This window comes from Myotis yumanensis, unplaced genomic scaffold (assembly GCF_028538775.1).
Source record: "Myotis yumanensis isolate MYYU_CA2020_CCGP unplaced genomic scaffold, mMyoYum1.0.hap1 SCAF_8, whole genome shotgun sequence".
NCBI classification, from domain to species: domain Eukaryota; kingdom Metazoa; phylum Chordata; class Mammalia; order Chiroptera; family Vespertilionidae; genus Myotis; species Myotis yumanensis.
The window spans coordinates 39,962,180-39,977,505 of NW_027223759.1; the positions used below are offsets into that span (position 1 = coordinate 39,962,180).

Genomic DNA, 15,326 nt, shown 5'->3' on the forward strand with positions numbered 1-15,326 from the left:
CAACTAGTTATAAATGTATATGGAATTGCTTTATCTTCTGCAATCCACTCATATATAGAGTCCTAGAATGCATGATGTTTTTGTCTCTGCCAAATTCCTAAAACTTATTTTACAAAGACAATTATTCCTTACAGTCTTAAGGTAATCGTGATAACAAAACATGTAAATGTGTTTTTTAGACAAACCAACCGCCGTCCCCACAGCTAAGAAAGCAGCAGTAGACGGGAAACTCTTCTTCGTATCAGAGCCTCAGAGTATCAGAGTGGTGGAAAGTAAGTACTTCCTGAAAAATACAGCTTCATTTACTCTCTACACTTTACTTCTGGTTTAATTTTGGAAAAACTGATTTTGGAAAATTAAGTTTTTTATTTGTCTTCATTACTCCTTAGAAACCACTGCAACATTCATTGCAAAAGTTGGCGGCGATCCAATCCCTAATGTGAAATGGACAAAAGGGAAATGGAGACAACTGAACCCAGGAGGTCGCGTTTCCATCCTGCAGAAAGGCGACGAGGCCAAGCTGGAGATCAGAGACACCACAAAAACCGATTCTGGCCTGTACCGATGTGTCGCATCTAATAAACATGGCGAAATTGAAAGTAATGTCAACCTGCAGGTGGACGAAAGGAAGAAGCAAGAGAAAATTGAAGGAGACCTTAGAGCAATGCTGAAAAAGTAAGTTTAATTTTAAAAGATATAATTTTCCACTCACAAAAGAGATCTCTCAAGAGGCATGGACTATCCCAGTGATGGCGAACCTTTTGAGCTCGGCGTGTCAGCATTTTGAAAAACCCTAACTTAACTCTGGTGCCATGTCACATATAGAAATTTTTTTATATTTGCAACCATAGTACAACAAACACTTATATTTTTGATATTTATTTTATATATTTAGATGCCATTTAACAAAGAAAAATCCACCAAAAAAATGAGTTTGCCTGTCACCTCTGACACGCATGTCATAGGTTCACCATCACTGGACTATCTCCTCCAAGATTCAGACTGTGAAAGAACATAAGCACACAGACATTTTAACAGAAAAAGATAAGAAAATACACAATAATTGGGCAGAAGTTAGTGGTTCATTAAGATTGATTTCTGAATAATCATGAGAAAGTTTTGAGAAAGAGATAAATTTTTATTAAAATTTTAAACAAAGGAAATGGCCTATATAGAAACGTGTTTATGTGACTAGATATGAAATTTTTGTTTCTATGTATGATATCTCATGCTCTGAATTATTTTCTAGATCAACTATTTTAAACATTGTTTATAATTACCAATAATTTCAACACAATTTAAGTTTCAACATAATTATTGGATTATTAAATTAATCAACATTTAATTTCCATACATCTTTTCCATGACATATATTTATCCCTTATTAATGCTTTCTATTGCTGTTATTATTTTTCCTTGTAATTCTTTCATTAGGCTCTAAAGTTTACAAAGATGTTTTCACTATTTTTTTCTTTTTAAAAACTCTGATCAAATTTATGGCCCTAACCGGTTTGGCTCAGAGGATAGAGTGTTGGCCTACGGACTGAAGGGTCCCAGGTTCGATTCCGGTCAAGGGCATGTACCTTGGTTGCGGGCACATCCCCAGTAGGGGGTGTGCAGGAGGCAGTTGATCGGTGTTTCTCTCTCATCGATGTTTCTAACTCTCTATCCCTCTCCCTTCCTCTCTGTAAAAAATCAATAAAATATATTTTTTTAAAAGTTATGTATTTTATAACAATGATCCAATCTTAATCCACTCCATCTCCACACTCACATTTTTATTATTTCACAGTTAGCATGATATTCATATTTCTTAAATAAAGGACATAGAATTGTTCCTTTGTGAGAAAAAAAATCTTGTAAAGGCATTTATAAACTTGGAATGATGATAGACCATTCAAAATAAGTAGAAGACAGGTGATTTATGTTTATTTCTTATTTTACTTAGGGCTCCCACCTTAAAGAGGGGTTCTGGGGAAGAAGAAGAAATTGATATCATGGAACTTCTCAAAAATGTTGATCCTAAAGAATATGAAAAATATGCCCGCATGTACGGCATCACTGACTTCCGCGGTCTTCTTCAAGCATTTGAACTGCTAAAGCAAAGTCAAGAAGAAGAGACACATAGATTGGTATGATCTTTTGCAGATAGCATCATCTTTAGAAATTCACATTTGAATCCTCTAGCATATGCCCTTGGGATTTCCAGAATCCTATAGTTGTATAAGATGGTTGAATAGAACCTAAGCAGCATTAAGAATGGAAGCTAATAAGCGAAATAAGCTAGTCGGAGAAAGATAAATATCACATGATCTCACTCATATGTGAGATATAATGATCAACATAATTTGATGAACAAGAATATATCCAGAGACAAATGGTGGGCGGGGGGGAGGGGTAGAGAGCAACCAAAGGACTTATAAGCATGCATATTAGTATAACCAGTGGACACAGATAATGGGGCGGTGGGGGCTTGCCCGGGGTAGGAATGGCTGAGGGGTGGGGAGGGGGGGTCAAGCAGGGAAAAAGGAGACATATGTAAAATTTTAGACAATAAAAACAAAAAAAAAAAACAGTATAAGGAGGAAATGCCATTGCTGAGACCTACCAGGAATGAGCTATATCTGGAATAAATGACTTCGCTTTCCATAAAAAAAAATTAATAATTTCTGAAGATCTAAAGAAAGAATGGTAGCTAAATATAATCACGTATCCTCTAATTCAGATTTTATTTTATATGAAATACCTATCCCTTTTTTTTCTTCTCAGGAAATTGAGGAAATAGAGAAGTCAGAGAAAGAAGAAAAGGAATTTGAAGAACTTGTATCATTTATTCAGCAAAGGCTGTCACAGACAGAGGTAAACTTAAGGATGCTGATAATGAAGTGAACATATTATTATCGGGAATTATAAGGGAAGGATTATAATGCATTTTAATTCTTTATTCTCCTAGCCTGTCACTCTGATCAAGGATATTGAAAATCAGACAGTTTTGAAAGATAATGATGCTGTCTTTGAAATCGACATTAAGATTAATTACCCAGAAATCAAGCTTTCATGGTACAAAGGGACTGTAAAACTGGAACCCAGTGATAAATTTGAAATAAGCATCGATGGTGATCGACATACACTTAGAGTCAAAAACTGCCAACTTAAAGATCAGGGAAATTATAGATTGGTGTGTGGCCCACACATTGCTAGTGCCAAACTGACAGTAATTGGTAAGTAAAGAGTTAAAAAAAAAAACAACCCTGAGAGATTGACTGTTGAGCATATCTGCCTGTGATATTAAACACAATGTGTGCTGTGTCATACCAACAGAGCCTGCGTGGGAACGGCACCTGCAGGATGTCACTTTGAAGGAAGGCCAGACTTGCACCATGACGTGCCAGTTTTCTGTGCCAAATGTAAAATCCCAATGGTTCAGAAATGGCAGAATCCTGAAACCCCAAGGTCGACATAAGACAGAAGTGGAACACAAAGTCCATAAACTGACCATTGCGGATGTGCGCGCAGAAGACCAGGGCCAGTACACCTGCAAACACGGTGACCTGGAAACTTCAGCAGAGCTCCGGATTGAAGGTGGGTGAAGCTGCTGGAGTTGGCGCAGCCTCGGCCAATGGCCAAAGGTGTGCAGGACCCTACGGCTCCACCATCAGGCATATCCCAGAGTGCTGGTGTGTCCTCATTCCCAACACACACACTCAAAGCATTCACTCACATCTCAAAGTGCATACAAAATCGAAAGGGAGAGATTCACGTAAGTAGCGATTCCTTTGCATAGCTCTTTTTGACTAGAAGCAAATTTCCGTCTAAACTAAGGTGTGACTTTCTAATGGTTATTTCTGTTAAATTCCATAATTCTGTTAAATTTAATGAATCTTTACAATTCTGCTAAATTCTGTAATTCTCACATCTGTGATTCTGATGCCCCCCAAAAAAAAATCTTGGAAAGGACCCGATTTCATGGCTGTATGTCTAAAAGATCTTGGCTAGGAGTTTATAATATTTGGTTTATAAGAATTAATTTGACTCCCTCTGTATGACATTTCATAGATAGAATTAACAGATATTTTAAGGACTTACAGGAACTACATTATACTTCTTTTTACATTGATTCTATATGGGATGTTATTGCTTTGTTTTTTAGTTTCTGATGGAAAGAAGTGCATTATCTTCTTGTTTTATATTTTCAATATTTTTCTGCTATTTTCCATTTGGGTAAAAAGATGGAGACTTTAAATATCTGAGGGGAAAGCACAGTGAGAGAAACTTCTTCCTACACATTCTAACTGTGACTCTCTTTGTACTTAAACAGCTGAGCCAATTCAGTTTACAAAGCGCATCCAGAACATCGTGGTGAGCGAGCATCAGTCCGCCACCTTCGAGTGCGAAGTGTCCTTTGATGATGCCATTGTGACCTGGTACAAAGGACCCACAGAACTGATTGAGAGCCAGAAATACAACTTTAGGAATGACGGTCGCTGCCACTATATGACCATCCACAACGTGACCCCAGATGACGAAGGTAATTTGATTGACAGTGTCCCCGTGAATATATAATGTAAAGCTTGTCTGTTTTGTGTAGTTCTACCCTCCTTTACACTTACACTCTATAATTCTATATAGAATCGTTTTTTAGGAAAGAGAAATAAAAATAATACAAACTATATCTAAAAGAAAGACAGGGTATTTACAAATATAGCAGAAAACAAAAGCTCGATGATTCTTTTCCTTAGGTGTCTATTCAGTAATTGCTCGACTGGAGCCAAGAGGAGAAGCGAGGAGCACAGCAGAGCTGTACCTAACAACCAAAGGTCAGAGAGCACCTCATTAAAACCACCCTGCCGTCTTTGAAACAAAGTAGCCTGTCGAGACAATTCTAAATGTAAACATGCTATTTTTTTTTTCTTTTGCAGAAATCAAACTTGAGATGAAGCCTCCCGGTGAGTTTAAGAAAAACAATCCTTGCTTACAATACATTCAGTATAATTTTGTAAATGAAGAAGCCAAACAAAAAAATCTCTAATAATGTTATCTTTTTCCGTGAAATATTCTCCATTAATAATATAAACATTAATACATAATGCTTTTCATAAATAATACAAACATGGGGCTTTGAGAGTGGGGGGAATTGGAAATAATGTCCCATATCTAGGGTCATGCCAACTGGTATGGCCATAGAACAAAAACTTTCACAGGGAATAAACTTGCCTGCCTGTGCCTGTATGGTTCTTGTCGATATGGTAGGTTCTGCTGCTGGAAATGCCTAACAATCAAACGCATCTGAGTTGTCTAATAAACACCTGTGTTCTCAGTCCCTCTGTGCTGATCATTAAATGTCCCTTTTCAGATATTCCTGACTCCAGAGTTCCAATCCCTACCATGCCTATCAGAGCAATACCGCCAGAAGGTGAGATTTGGGACCAAAACTCCTGGGTTTGGGGCAGCAATATTCTACTGCTAGGAAATTACCAATGCCAGACCATAACAGAGAGCCAGAACACACTTCCATGTTATGTTCTTCACTGTGTAATTAAAAAGCAGAGCAAAAGAGTAGTGACAGTTATAAATATATGCTATTTTTATTTCATCTGATAGATGGATAGGTACTATAATACCTTTGAAGAACTGAAAGAAATTCATGAGATTTTTTCTTATGCTTCACATAATGAGAAACCAAACCATGTAACTAACTGATGATGGGTGTGTGTTTTACAGAAATCCCTCCTACAGCTGTTCCTCCTATCCCTGTGTTGCTACCATCACCTGAAGAAAAGAAACCACCAGCAAAACGTATTGAAGGTAGTATGTGTTCTTTACCTAAATGTCAAAATATAGAATTAACTATTGCAGACCTGGAAAATGTTGTTTAATGCAACACATTCTCCCTCTAGTGGTCAACAGGTGGAATTGCCTTTCAAAATGTAAATTATATTAACTAACCAAATGCATAAGACATGGACCTGCAGCCTGAAAATCGCCAGACAAACCAACAACAATGCTTAATATTAAAATATTTCATTTTAATGGAATTGCTTAAACATTAATGTCAAACTGATTTCATGTTTCATATTTTTCTACTACATAATAAAACAGTACAGTTGATTTCTAGTAAATCACATTTGTTTTATGGTCAAATTAAAAATTATAGTTTGGGTTGTTTTTCTCAATTACAATGTTAAATACTCTAAACTTTACTATTTTGTTTAAAATATATGATTTAAGCTATCTTTACCACATTTGGTTTTTGTTTTTTAAAGCTAAGGAGTGAGCTCACCAATAAGGAGCTCTTGCACGTGCCAGGGAGTTGCTCCTCTCAAACATTTCAATAAGTGCTGGTTATGCCGCCAAGTCTCTGAACTAAATTAGTCAGTAGACTGTCTAGGACTTGCTAGGGTTCGGAGGAGTTCGGAATTGCTTTCAGAATTTTCCCAGCATCACCAGGAAGATTCTACATGTCCAAGTCACATTTTTTCATAGCTAAGCCACCGCTACTATAGCAGTTTCCTGGGTTTGACATGCTAGTCCCATACAACCCACTATAGTTGGTGTTAAAAGGTTGAGCTATTTTTCAGCCAGGCCCAGGAGAAATTCAGTTAAAACACACACACACACACACACACACACACGCACACACACACAACTTCTAGTTTTGTGACTAATACAATCTCAATAACAAAGAAAATCATTTTTTATCATTTATATGAACATAGTCAAATATGTTTCATCCACTTCTGAAAGCAGAGAGGAACAAAAGTCAAAAATCATAAATTAGATTTCCATTTATATTTATTGTCAGGAATAATAATTGATTAAATATTTGAGTATTATTGTCAACATGGCTAAGTTCAACTGCCCACAAGGAAACTTGAGAAATTAAATCATATTTTAAGAATTGAAAACAGTGTTATTTATTCATGAATACTGGGAGCCATAATCAAGTTATAGATTAGGGCCACGATCAGGCTATAACATCAGCAACAACAAAAGAAAATGTCCACAATATATCATAGATAGGACTTTAACTTTACTGATTCACGTGTTATTCTTTCTCCTGACAATCAAGTGTTCTTACCTAAGTGAAATGAAGATGAAAATATGCACCTTTTCTATTTTTGATATCACTTAGGTTCATTCTTAATGTTTTGAAAATGTTAACTTGAAGCAGGCATAAAATCATTGAAGATGGAAGGTCACCCTACATATTCTAACTCCCTCTAAAAAAAAATGTTTCTGCATTCTAGTCCAAGATCTCTCTGAACCAGATATCTTGCAATAATGTGCAGTCTCTTTTTAACCATCAAAACATATGAAAAACTATCTTAATACCTCCTCGTTTCCTGAAAACATTTTGGTTATTTACATCTGACATCTTATTTTTTAGTGACCAAAAAAGCTGTGAAGAAAGATACCAAAAAAGTTGTCGCAAAGCCCAAAGAAGAGGAACCACCACCTAAAGGTATTATAATTAAATAGTCAAAGTAGAAGCTTACTGCTTTTCTCTTGGTTACAAATTTTGAATCCCAAATAGTGGAGGGTAGAGGAAGATAAGAGTTTGAATTAAGGAAATGGTACTTCTTCCTTCACTTACTCTCACCATCTTCTTGGACTCAGTCCTCACTTTCTCTTCCTCAACTTTCTTTTTTCTCTCCTGTGCCTGTGACTGCCCCTGACACCCAAAGGCAACAAGAGATTCTTGTTATCCCTAGATGGTGATATAAAGAAGGCACTACCCTCTATCCAACAGCTGGTCTTGACCAAGTCACACAGTGAAAGGTCAAGGGCCAATGGGAATTCCAGCTGGCTGCTCCAGCCCAACTTAGCATCCTTCCTGGTTCATAAATGTCAATATGTGCAGATAAAAATACACAAAACCTTTTTTTTAAAATTCAATTCAATTACTTGAATTTTTATTCTGTCCTGGAATGTTTTTAGGAAAAAAGAAGAACTAAATTTAAATAGGCAAATTTATCTGCCCCTTTGGGTATTTAGTCAATGTGTTGACTAAAATTAGAGTACAGCAACTTCCTAAGAGAAGGAGAATCCAGGAGCACAGTGCCACTCGCTGAGACTTTTTTTCTGAGTGGTCACTTGTGAAATATTATGGAATAAAGGAAAGCTCAAAAAGCATGTATATTTCCTGAACTTTTTAGTTAATCATTGAAAAAAGTAAACATGCACTGACTTTTAACATTAGGCCTATTGAATATTCTCATGGTCCGTGTTAATTTAAATTATTTTAAATCAACCTAAACTAGAATAAAACGTCAGATTTCCTGTATTTTTTCATGAATATCGTACTGCAGGCCCTGGCCGGTGCAGCGGTCGCCAACCGGTGTTCCATGGACCACTGGTGGTCTGTGAGGTCTGAAAGGTTGGTGACCGCTGGACTGGAGCACCATCCCGATACGCCAAGGTTGTAGGTCCCATCCTTCAACCAATGAATGCGTAAATAAGTGGAACAACAAATCAAAGTTTCTCTCTCTCTTTCCCTCTCTCTAAAAAATATAGGTAATATGGCATTGCATAGCATTTCTGGTGAGCTACATTTGGATATTATGAAAGCATTTGTTATATTAGTAGTAGTTATAAATTTTACTATACAAATGGCTAACAAGGGTGCACAGGATTAGTAAGCATTAAAAACATGTATTTTATGTTTTTAAAGTCCCAGAGGTTAAGAAGCCCCCACCTCCTACTGCCTTAATTCCAGCAAAAGGTAAGTAAAAATTTATTAAATATTTGCATTCTATTTACTTCTGAGATTAACATCTCTGCTGTGTATTCTTATTTTGACATACTGGGCTTCCAGCTTATTGTAAAGTCGTGGAGTTCCCTCCGCTATGTTAAAACTAACATTAGAAATGATGGCTAGTTCATATTGCTCTAATCCCAGGAACGGAAACCCAGGCAGATGTTTATGCAGCCCCAGTGCAGTGGACATAGGGGGAGAAGTGGTGAGGGCTAGGATGGGGAGGGGTTCGTCTCTGGTTATTTTAATTGTAGCTAACACAAATGTTTAGGATCACATAAATAATATTAGCCTTTAAGAATTTTTAAAAGTTGTGTAAAAGCAATGAACTGATTTGGCTACACAATTTTAAATATTATCTTTATCAAACTGACTAAAGAGTCATATTCGATAGTAAAAAATGTAGCTTTAAAATTAGAAATGTGTTTCAAAGTTAGGAATTTAAATAGAGGTGAGCTGCAGAAATGTTAACTATTAATGCCAAAAATGATGGTATTTTACAAACTGGAGCGCCTATAAAACAATGGAAGATATATCCACTTGATAATATTTACTGAATGCCATTTGCTCACCCTGGAAAAATCCTCAAATTAAGAGTAGAATGTATCTTGATAGTCCTGATAAAATTCCATAGTCAACAAAAATTTAAATGAAACCAACACAAAGAAAACATAAGTTATCAATATGACACTGATGTAAAACTTGACTTTCACTTAGTGAAGTAATTGTATGGACATATTTGACATTCTAATTTATTTATTTATTTATTTATTTATTTATTTATTTATTTATTTTAGCTCCTGAAGTTATTGACGTATCCTCCAAGGCTGAAGAAGTGAAAATAACAACCATAACCAGACAGAAAGAGGTTCGGGAGAAAAAAGAAGCCGTGTATGAGAAAAAGCAAGCAGTCTATGAGGAGAAGAAAGTTTACATCGAACCTTTGGAAGAACCTTATGACGAGCTGGAGGTGGAACCGTACACAGAGCCATTTGAAGAACCTTATTATGAAGAACCAGAGGAAGACTACGAAGAGGTCAGGGAAGAAGCTAAAAAGGAGGTTCACGAGGAATGGGAAGAAGACTTTGAAGAAGGGCAAGAGTACTATGTAAGGGAAGAAGGTTATGACGAAGGGGAGGAAGAGTGGGAGGAGACTTACAGAGAAAGAGAAGTAATTCAAGTTCAAAAGGAGGTTTATGAAGGTATGCATCAATCAGGTGATTTTTCTTTATTTTTGCTCAGTTCATTATATTTTCAACGTTATTAACCTGATTAGCAATGGCTACAGATAAAATGATTATTTTCATTTTTTTAAGGTTAGAAACCTTTAGAAACTTAATTTTTAAGAATCATTTTCTTCAGTTACTTTCATGCTTTGACGTTGTAAGTTGAATTATTTAGCCCCATTAGTAAGATTAAATTTCAAATGCTATTTTCTGAAGCAGAAGTTCAAGTTTTATACTCACTGCCTTGCTGCACCTCTGCTTGATCAATACGTCATGAGGAATCACGTTAGCAAGGAAGAACCCAAATACAGTACACAATTACATGTTATTCTTAACTGATTTCATGAACTGACCTACTTAAGCACCCCTTCTCATCCTCTGTTTTTGTTAAAGAATCACATGAGAGAAAAATTCCAGAAAAAGTGCCTGAAAAGAAAAAAGCACCACCTCCTAAAGGTATGTAATTGGAATTATTTAAACAGATCAGAGCATCACCATCATTATTATGGCTTATTTGGCAAAGGTGTACAAATCACTAGTTCAATCCAATAGGCACAACTTCTTCTCTAAGTTTTATTGTATCCATGAATCTTTTTCTAAGAATATCTAATTCATTTAGAGGGGAAAAATTTAAATGATAAAAAGATTACTATGGTAAATATAAAATAAAATATAACCAAACTATTTGAAGTACAGAAACTTGTACTTAAAGTTCAGACACTAAATTTGTCTCTTCCTACAAAAAAAAAATATGCACATATATACATCTATAGAGAGCAAAACTATGTTAATAGAAAGTCTAAAAGTACTGCAATTTCTTTAAAATACTTGCAGTTGTAAAGAAGCCAGTAGTTGAAAAAGTTGAAAAGACTTCTCGAAGAATAGAGGAAGAAACCGTTCAAGTCACAAAAGGTATTACCATTTAAAACATGTCTAGTCTTCTGTGCACAACTAACCTGTTTACCGATATATACACATAAGTTATTTGTAGTATCTAAACTAAGATATTTTAAAATTGTGTGCAAAGCATTCTTCTTTACAATACAAATATATTTGTACATATTTTTTAAGTACCCGAAGTTTCCAAGAAGATTGTTCCACAAAAACCCCCTCGGACTCCAGTGCAGGAAGAAGTTGTTGAAGTGAAAGGTATATATCTTTGTCTTCCAGCTAGAAGTTTTAATCCCTTTTCAATGGATCTGGATATGTGTACATATATTACTAAACAATTTACAAATCTGGAACCACCAAAATAAAGACATTCTTATATAATATTCATTTTATGTTGAGTTGCACATATGTATAATTAAACGAAATAACATTATCTTTGCTTCTAGTTTTACTTTATAATTATGTAATTTCTTAAAGGGAGGTTTTGTGTTGAATGAATAGTCTTCTAACTTTACTACGCAATGCAGTCCATGCATAGAATATTTCCCATCCTCTCATTTACATGGATAGACCCTAACAGATTGGGAAATGCATCACATTACATGTGAAGAAGTTGTGTCTATTTGATTCCCATTTAATAATGTTTGATAAAGGCTGCATGGGTCATTTGTCCCTGTAGATCAAACATGATTTGTTTTCTTGTGAACAATGAATTTGTCCTCGAGCTATCACATTAACCCACTCATTCTGTGTCTAAACACAAATATAGTGTATGACCTATGTATTTGATCTGCTGTGCTGCTGTAGAAAAATAAGCACTAACATGAAATACTCTGTTTCCAGTACCAGCTGTGCATACAAAGAAGATGGTTATTTCAGAAGAAAAGATGTTCTTTGCTTCTCACACAGAGGAGGAGGTGTCAGTAACAGGTATAAGGCGAATTTGAATTTGGGGGGCTCAATAGAAGGGCTTTAGATGGATTTTCCTCTTCTTATCTAATTTGTGATTATGTAGGCCTCTCTGTCTCCTTGTCGTTCCCTGTCATCTTTTCATTTCTCATGTGCCTCCATTTTAATTTGTATTTCAATATTCTCTTTAAATTAAAATTACCACCCACAATGTGGCATAGCAGTAATGAAAATGTACATTTTTTCAAGTTCCTGAGGTACAAAAGAAAACTGTTACCGAAGAGAAAATTCATGTTGCTGTTTCCAAAAAGATTGAACCTCCACCAAAAGGTATTGATGCATTCTGTTTCTAATATCTTTTAAAATTTCCATAGTAAATATCTGAATACGTTAATCTATAATAATAAAAGCATAATATGCTAATTAGACTGGACAGCCGAACGACCTTCCAGACGACCTTCCAGATGAAGCCAGGGCTGCGAGGACCGAGCCCCTCGCACGAATTTCATGCACCAGGCCTCTAGTATTAAATAAGATTTAGTCACATAGTCAGTAGACCCACAGTCACTATGTACAAAGGGCATCACAGGAGGGGGATGGGAAAACCAGGAGGAGGGCACAGGAGAGAAAAACAAAAGATACGGGAGGCTCTGTCCACACTTTAGGGAGCTTACAATCTAGTGACCAGCTGTTTGGAAATACCAGCTCACCAGAGCTGATGGTTAAAATTTCAGGGACTTTGCTACCCAGTGTTTAATACCTCCATGATTGAACGTTAAATTATTTAAGCTTACAGTTAAATAAACTACATTTAAAAAAAACTATGCTAATAAACACTCACCACTCCCTATTTTACCTCCCTTTATTATTATAAAGGTTGTTTACGTTGATTGTATCTGTGTAGGGGAAATACTAGATAAATGGTATGCTGTTGCACATCTCTTCCTAATCCACAATGATGACATCACGGTTGTTGGCCAATATGGGAGTATTTGCACCTGGATGGAGACTGGAACTCAGAAATTAGAGGCAGCTACAAATTAGGGCTTGGCCCCGCCCTGCCCCGCCCCGCCCTGCCCCGCCCCGCCCCACCCTGCCCCTGTCACATTGTTAAACATTTAGAGTAGGGAAGATACTTGAGATCATCTAATGCAGCTGTTCTAATGTAGCTGCTTTATAAAAGTTACGTTTCTAAAACTAGTGTCTGAGGAAAGGGTGCTCCTACCTGTTCCTGGGGATGTGGAGGCTCCTGTGGTTAAAGACGAATAATAGTCACAGCATGTTCCAGTCAGTTATTCGTCCATTTCCCTTTACTCTTGTTTCTAACACATTACTTTCTTGCATTCAGTTGGTGTACAACGGGAATGTCTGTTCTTTATTTTAATTCTAAGTTTTGCAACAGTGTATGCTTTGTCAAAATGCACGCTTTCTAAAAAACAGTGCATTTGTTTTTAAAGTCCCTGAGCCACCTAAGAAAGCTGCCCCAGAAGTGGTTCCTGTTCCCACTCCTAAAAAGGTGGAGCCCCCACCAGCCAAAGGTAGAATAATATATTTTTTAAATTTTCTTAGTGTCTGCCCTCTTGTATCTTCTATGAGATCTGTATTTTAACAAAGGAGCATCTTCAAAACATTTGTAATATGTTTAATTCTGTGTATGTTGACCTCCTTAATGTGTGGTAACGTGTTATACAAGTATCAGTACCATTTGTAGACTCCAGACTATGCTAATGGGGTCTTTGTCAGCTTCCTGTAACGTATGTGATGTCTCTACGGTATTGATGTATTTGCCATACATTGTCGTCACAAGTAGAGCATATAAAATGCTTCCTAAATTCTTGTGCTCTTACTATTTATGCTTTAATGTAATCTTAAGTGTCTCAGAAGAAGACTAGATATTCTCAACATTTTTTCAAAAATGGTATCTTTAAAGTTCCTGAAGTTCCCAAGAAACCTGTGCCAGAGGAGAAAAAGCCCGTTCCTGTACCCAAGAAGGAACCTGCTGCTCCCCCAAAAGGTACATCAGACTGGTCATGGGTAACCCTGTGCCCCGAATGGGAGTTCCTTGCTTTCCATGGTCTTTATAGGCACTGCACCGTCTTTCTATTTTATGTCTTTTACACGCCCCGTGTATTTTTCACTTGTCTGTAAGCTTCAGGGATTGTATTCTTGACAACCATTATTTATGATATTGAACTTTCCAAAGGTACCACCAAAAAAAAATGTTACTAAGAAAAGCAACTACCTCAGACAGCTATCTTGAATTTTACTATCTTCCCTCTCTTAGAGAAAGAAGAAATATTTGTGAAACTCAATTTCTTCATGCATGTTTCTAGGGAAAAAAACTTTCTCCTCATAGATGTGACTTTGTCTTTATTAAAAAAATGCTTTCATGAATCTTGATAAGATCCAAAGACTGACAACTGCAGGGTGTTGGCAGAACTGAATGTTTACTAGATAAAAAGGCACCCAGCACTGCTCGCAGCTGCCACTCATCCGAGACGTCAGTAATACTGAGTTCTCAATTGTTGGAAATATATTGATTTTTGACATTGACTTTCACGATATTTCTTGAGATGTTAATAGAACAATAATATTTGTCCTAAACATTGCAGTTATCTACTTAGCTAGTCAAGGGATCTTTCACATTTAGATTCAGATGTGCCAGTCCCTTGCTTTGGTGTTCTGGATTTAGTGTTTGTTTATTTTGTTTTGGTTTGTTTTGTTTGGTTTGGTTTTGGATGATAAAAGACACTACCTTATGGAGGCCAAGAAGCTACAAACTGGTCAATTATAGAGAGATTCAGTAAGAATTCAACATCATTTAATTTAGGAGAAACCAGGCTTACTGAAAGGAACTTACATAGTGTTTCCAATTTCTTCCTAAATCAAACCTGCTTTTCACTTTCTCAAACTTGTGGCTCTTTCAGAATTCTGGGACTTTTTCTTTAATCAAGTGATTTTTAAAGAATGATTTCTGATGACCTAATCATTAAAATATAATGAGTATATGAAAATAAAATATAATGATTATAATAAAAAAGTGATATTACTAAAATTAATACTAATATCAAAGCCACTGACCACTCCTGAAGGAGGCATGTCTGTTTCTAAACAAACAAATACACATACTGACATGTGTACATGTGTGAACATCCCATGTATGTAACATAACTCATACACACATGAGTGTATATCTCTATAATAACATCAAAATATTATAAGTGAAGGTATAGAGGTGCAGGGGTTCACAAAAACTGCCAATATCTTATTTAAAGTGGAAATATTTATTACCAATAATGCAGGCTGTTAAAATAAATCTGTCAATTAAAAGTGCAACATCATCAACACTAGCACAAATAAACTAAACCTATCGTCAGCCTATGCTGGTTCAGGGATCCTATTAAAAGCTATTGAGCCTCTTAGAGAAAATCACGTATGCACATACCCTCGAAATTTTGTACACAGAACTCTCCAAAGCCATTGACACGTGGATGTCAGATTGAGAGGCTTACTCTAGAATAATAGTGTTTCCTGAGTTTTGTATA

General features: G+C 36.1%; 1 protein-coding gene across 1 annotated transcript in view; it reads left to right on the forward strand.

Annotated features, from left to right (window-relative positions):
- TTN (titin) overlaps positions 1–15,326 on the forward strand; it is a 277,029-nt gene that overhangs the window by 105,553 nt on the left and 156,150 nt on the right. Inside the window, exons 99-119 of the mRNA XM_070422663.1 lie at positions 180–272; positions 390–675; positions 1,949–2,132; positions 2,770–2,859; positions 2,954–3,221; positions 3,322–3,582; positions 4,319–4,528; positions 4,740–4,817; positions 4,920–4,946; positions 5,354–5,413; positions 5,722–5,805; positions 7,388–7,462; positions 8,672–8,722; positions 9,553–9,957; positions 10,375–10,437; positions 10,816–10,893; positions 11,053–11,130; positions 11,716–11,802; positions 12,031–12,111; positions 13,239–13,319; positions 13,712–13,795. Of these exons, the coding sequence (XP_070278764.1) occupies positions 180–272; positions 390–675; positions 1,949–2,132; positions 2,770–2,859; positions 2,954–3,221; positions 3,322–3,582; positions 4,319–4,528; positions 4,740–4,817; positions 4,920–4,946; positions 5,354–5,413; positions 5,722–5,805; positions 7,388–7,462; positions 8,672–8,722; positions 9,553–9,957; positions 10,375–10,437; positions 10,816–10,893; positions 11,053–11,130; positions 11,716–11,802; positions 12,031–12,111; positions 13,239–13,319; positions 13,712–13,795 (2,724 nt within the window). The remainder of the gene's footprint in view (positions 1–179; positions 273–389; positions 676–1,948; positions 2,133–2,769; positions 2,860–2,953; positions 3,222–3,321; positions 3,583–4,318; positions 4,529–4,739; positions 4,818–4,919; positions 4,947–5,353; positions 5,414–5,721; positions 5,806–7,387; positions 7,463–8,671; positions 8,723–9,552; positions 9,958–10,374; positions 10,438–10,815; positions 10,894–11,052; positions 11,131–11,715; positions 11,803–12,030; positions 12,112–13,238; positions 13,320–13,711; positions 13,796–15,326) is intronic.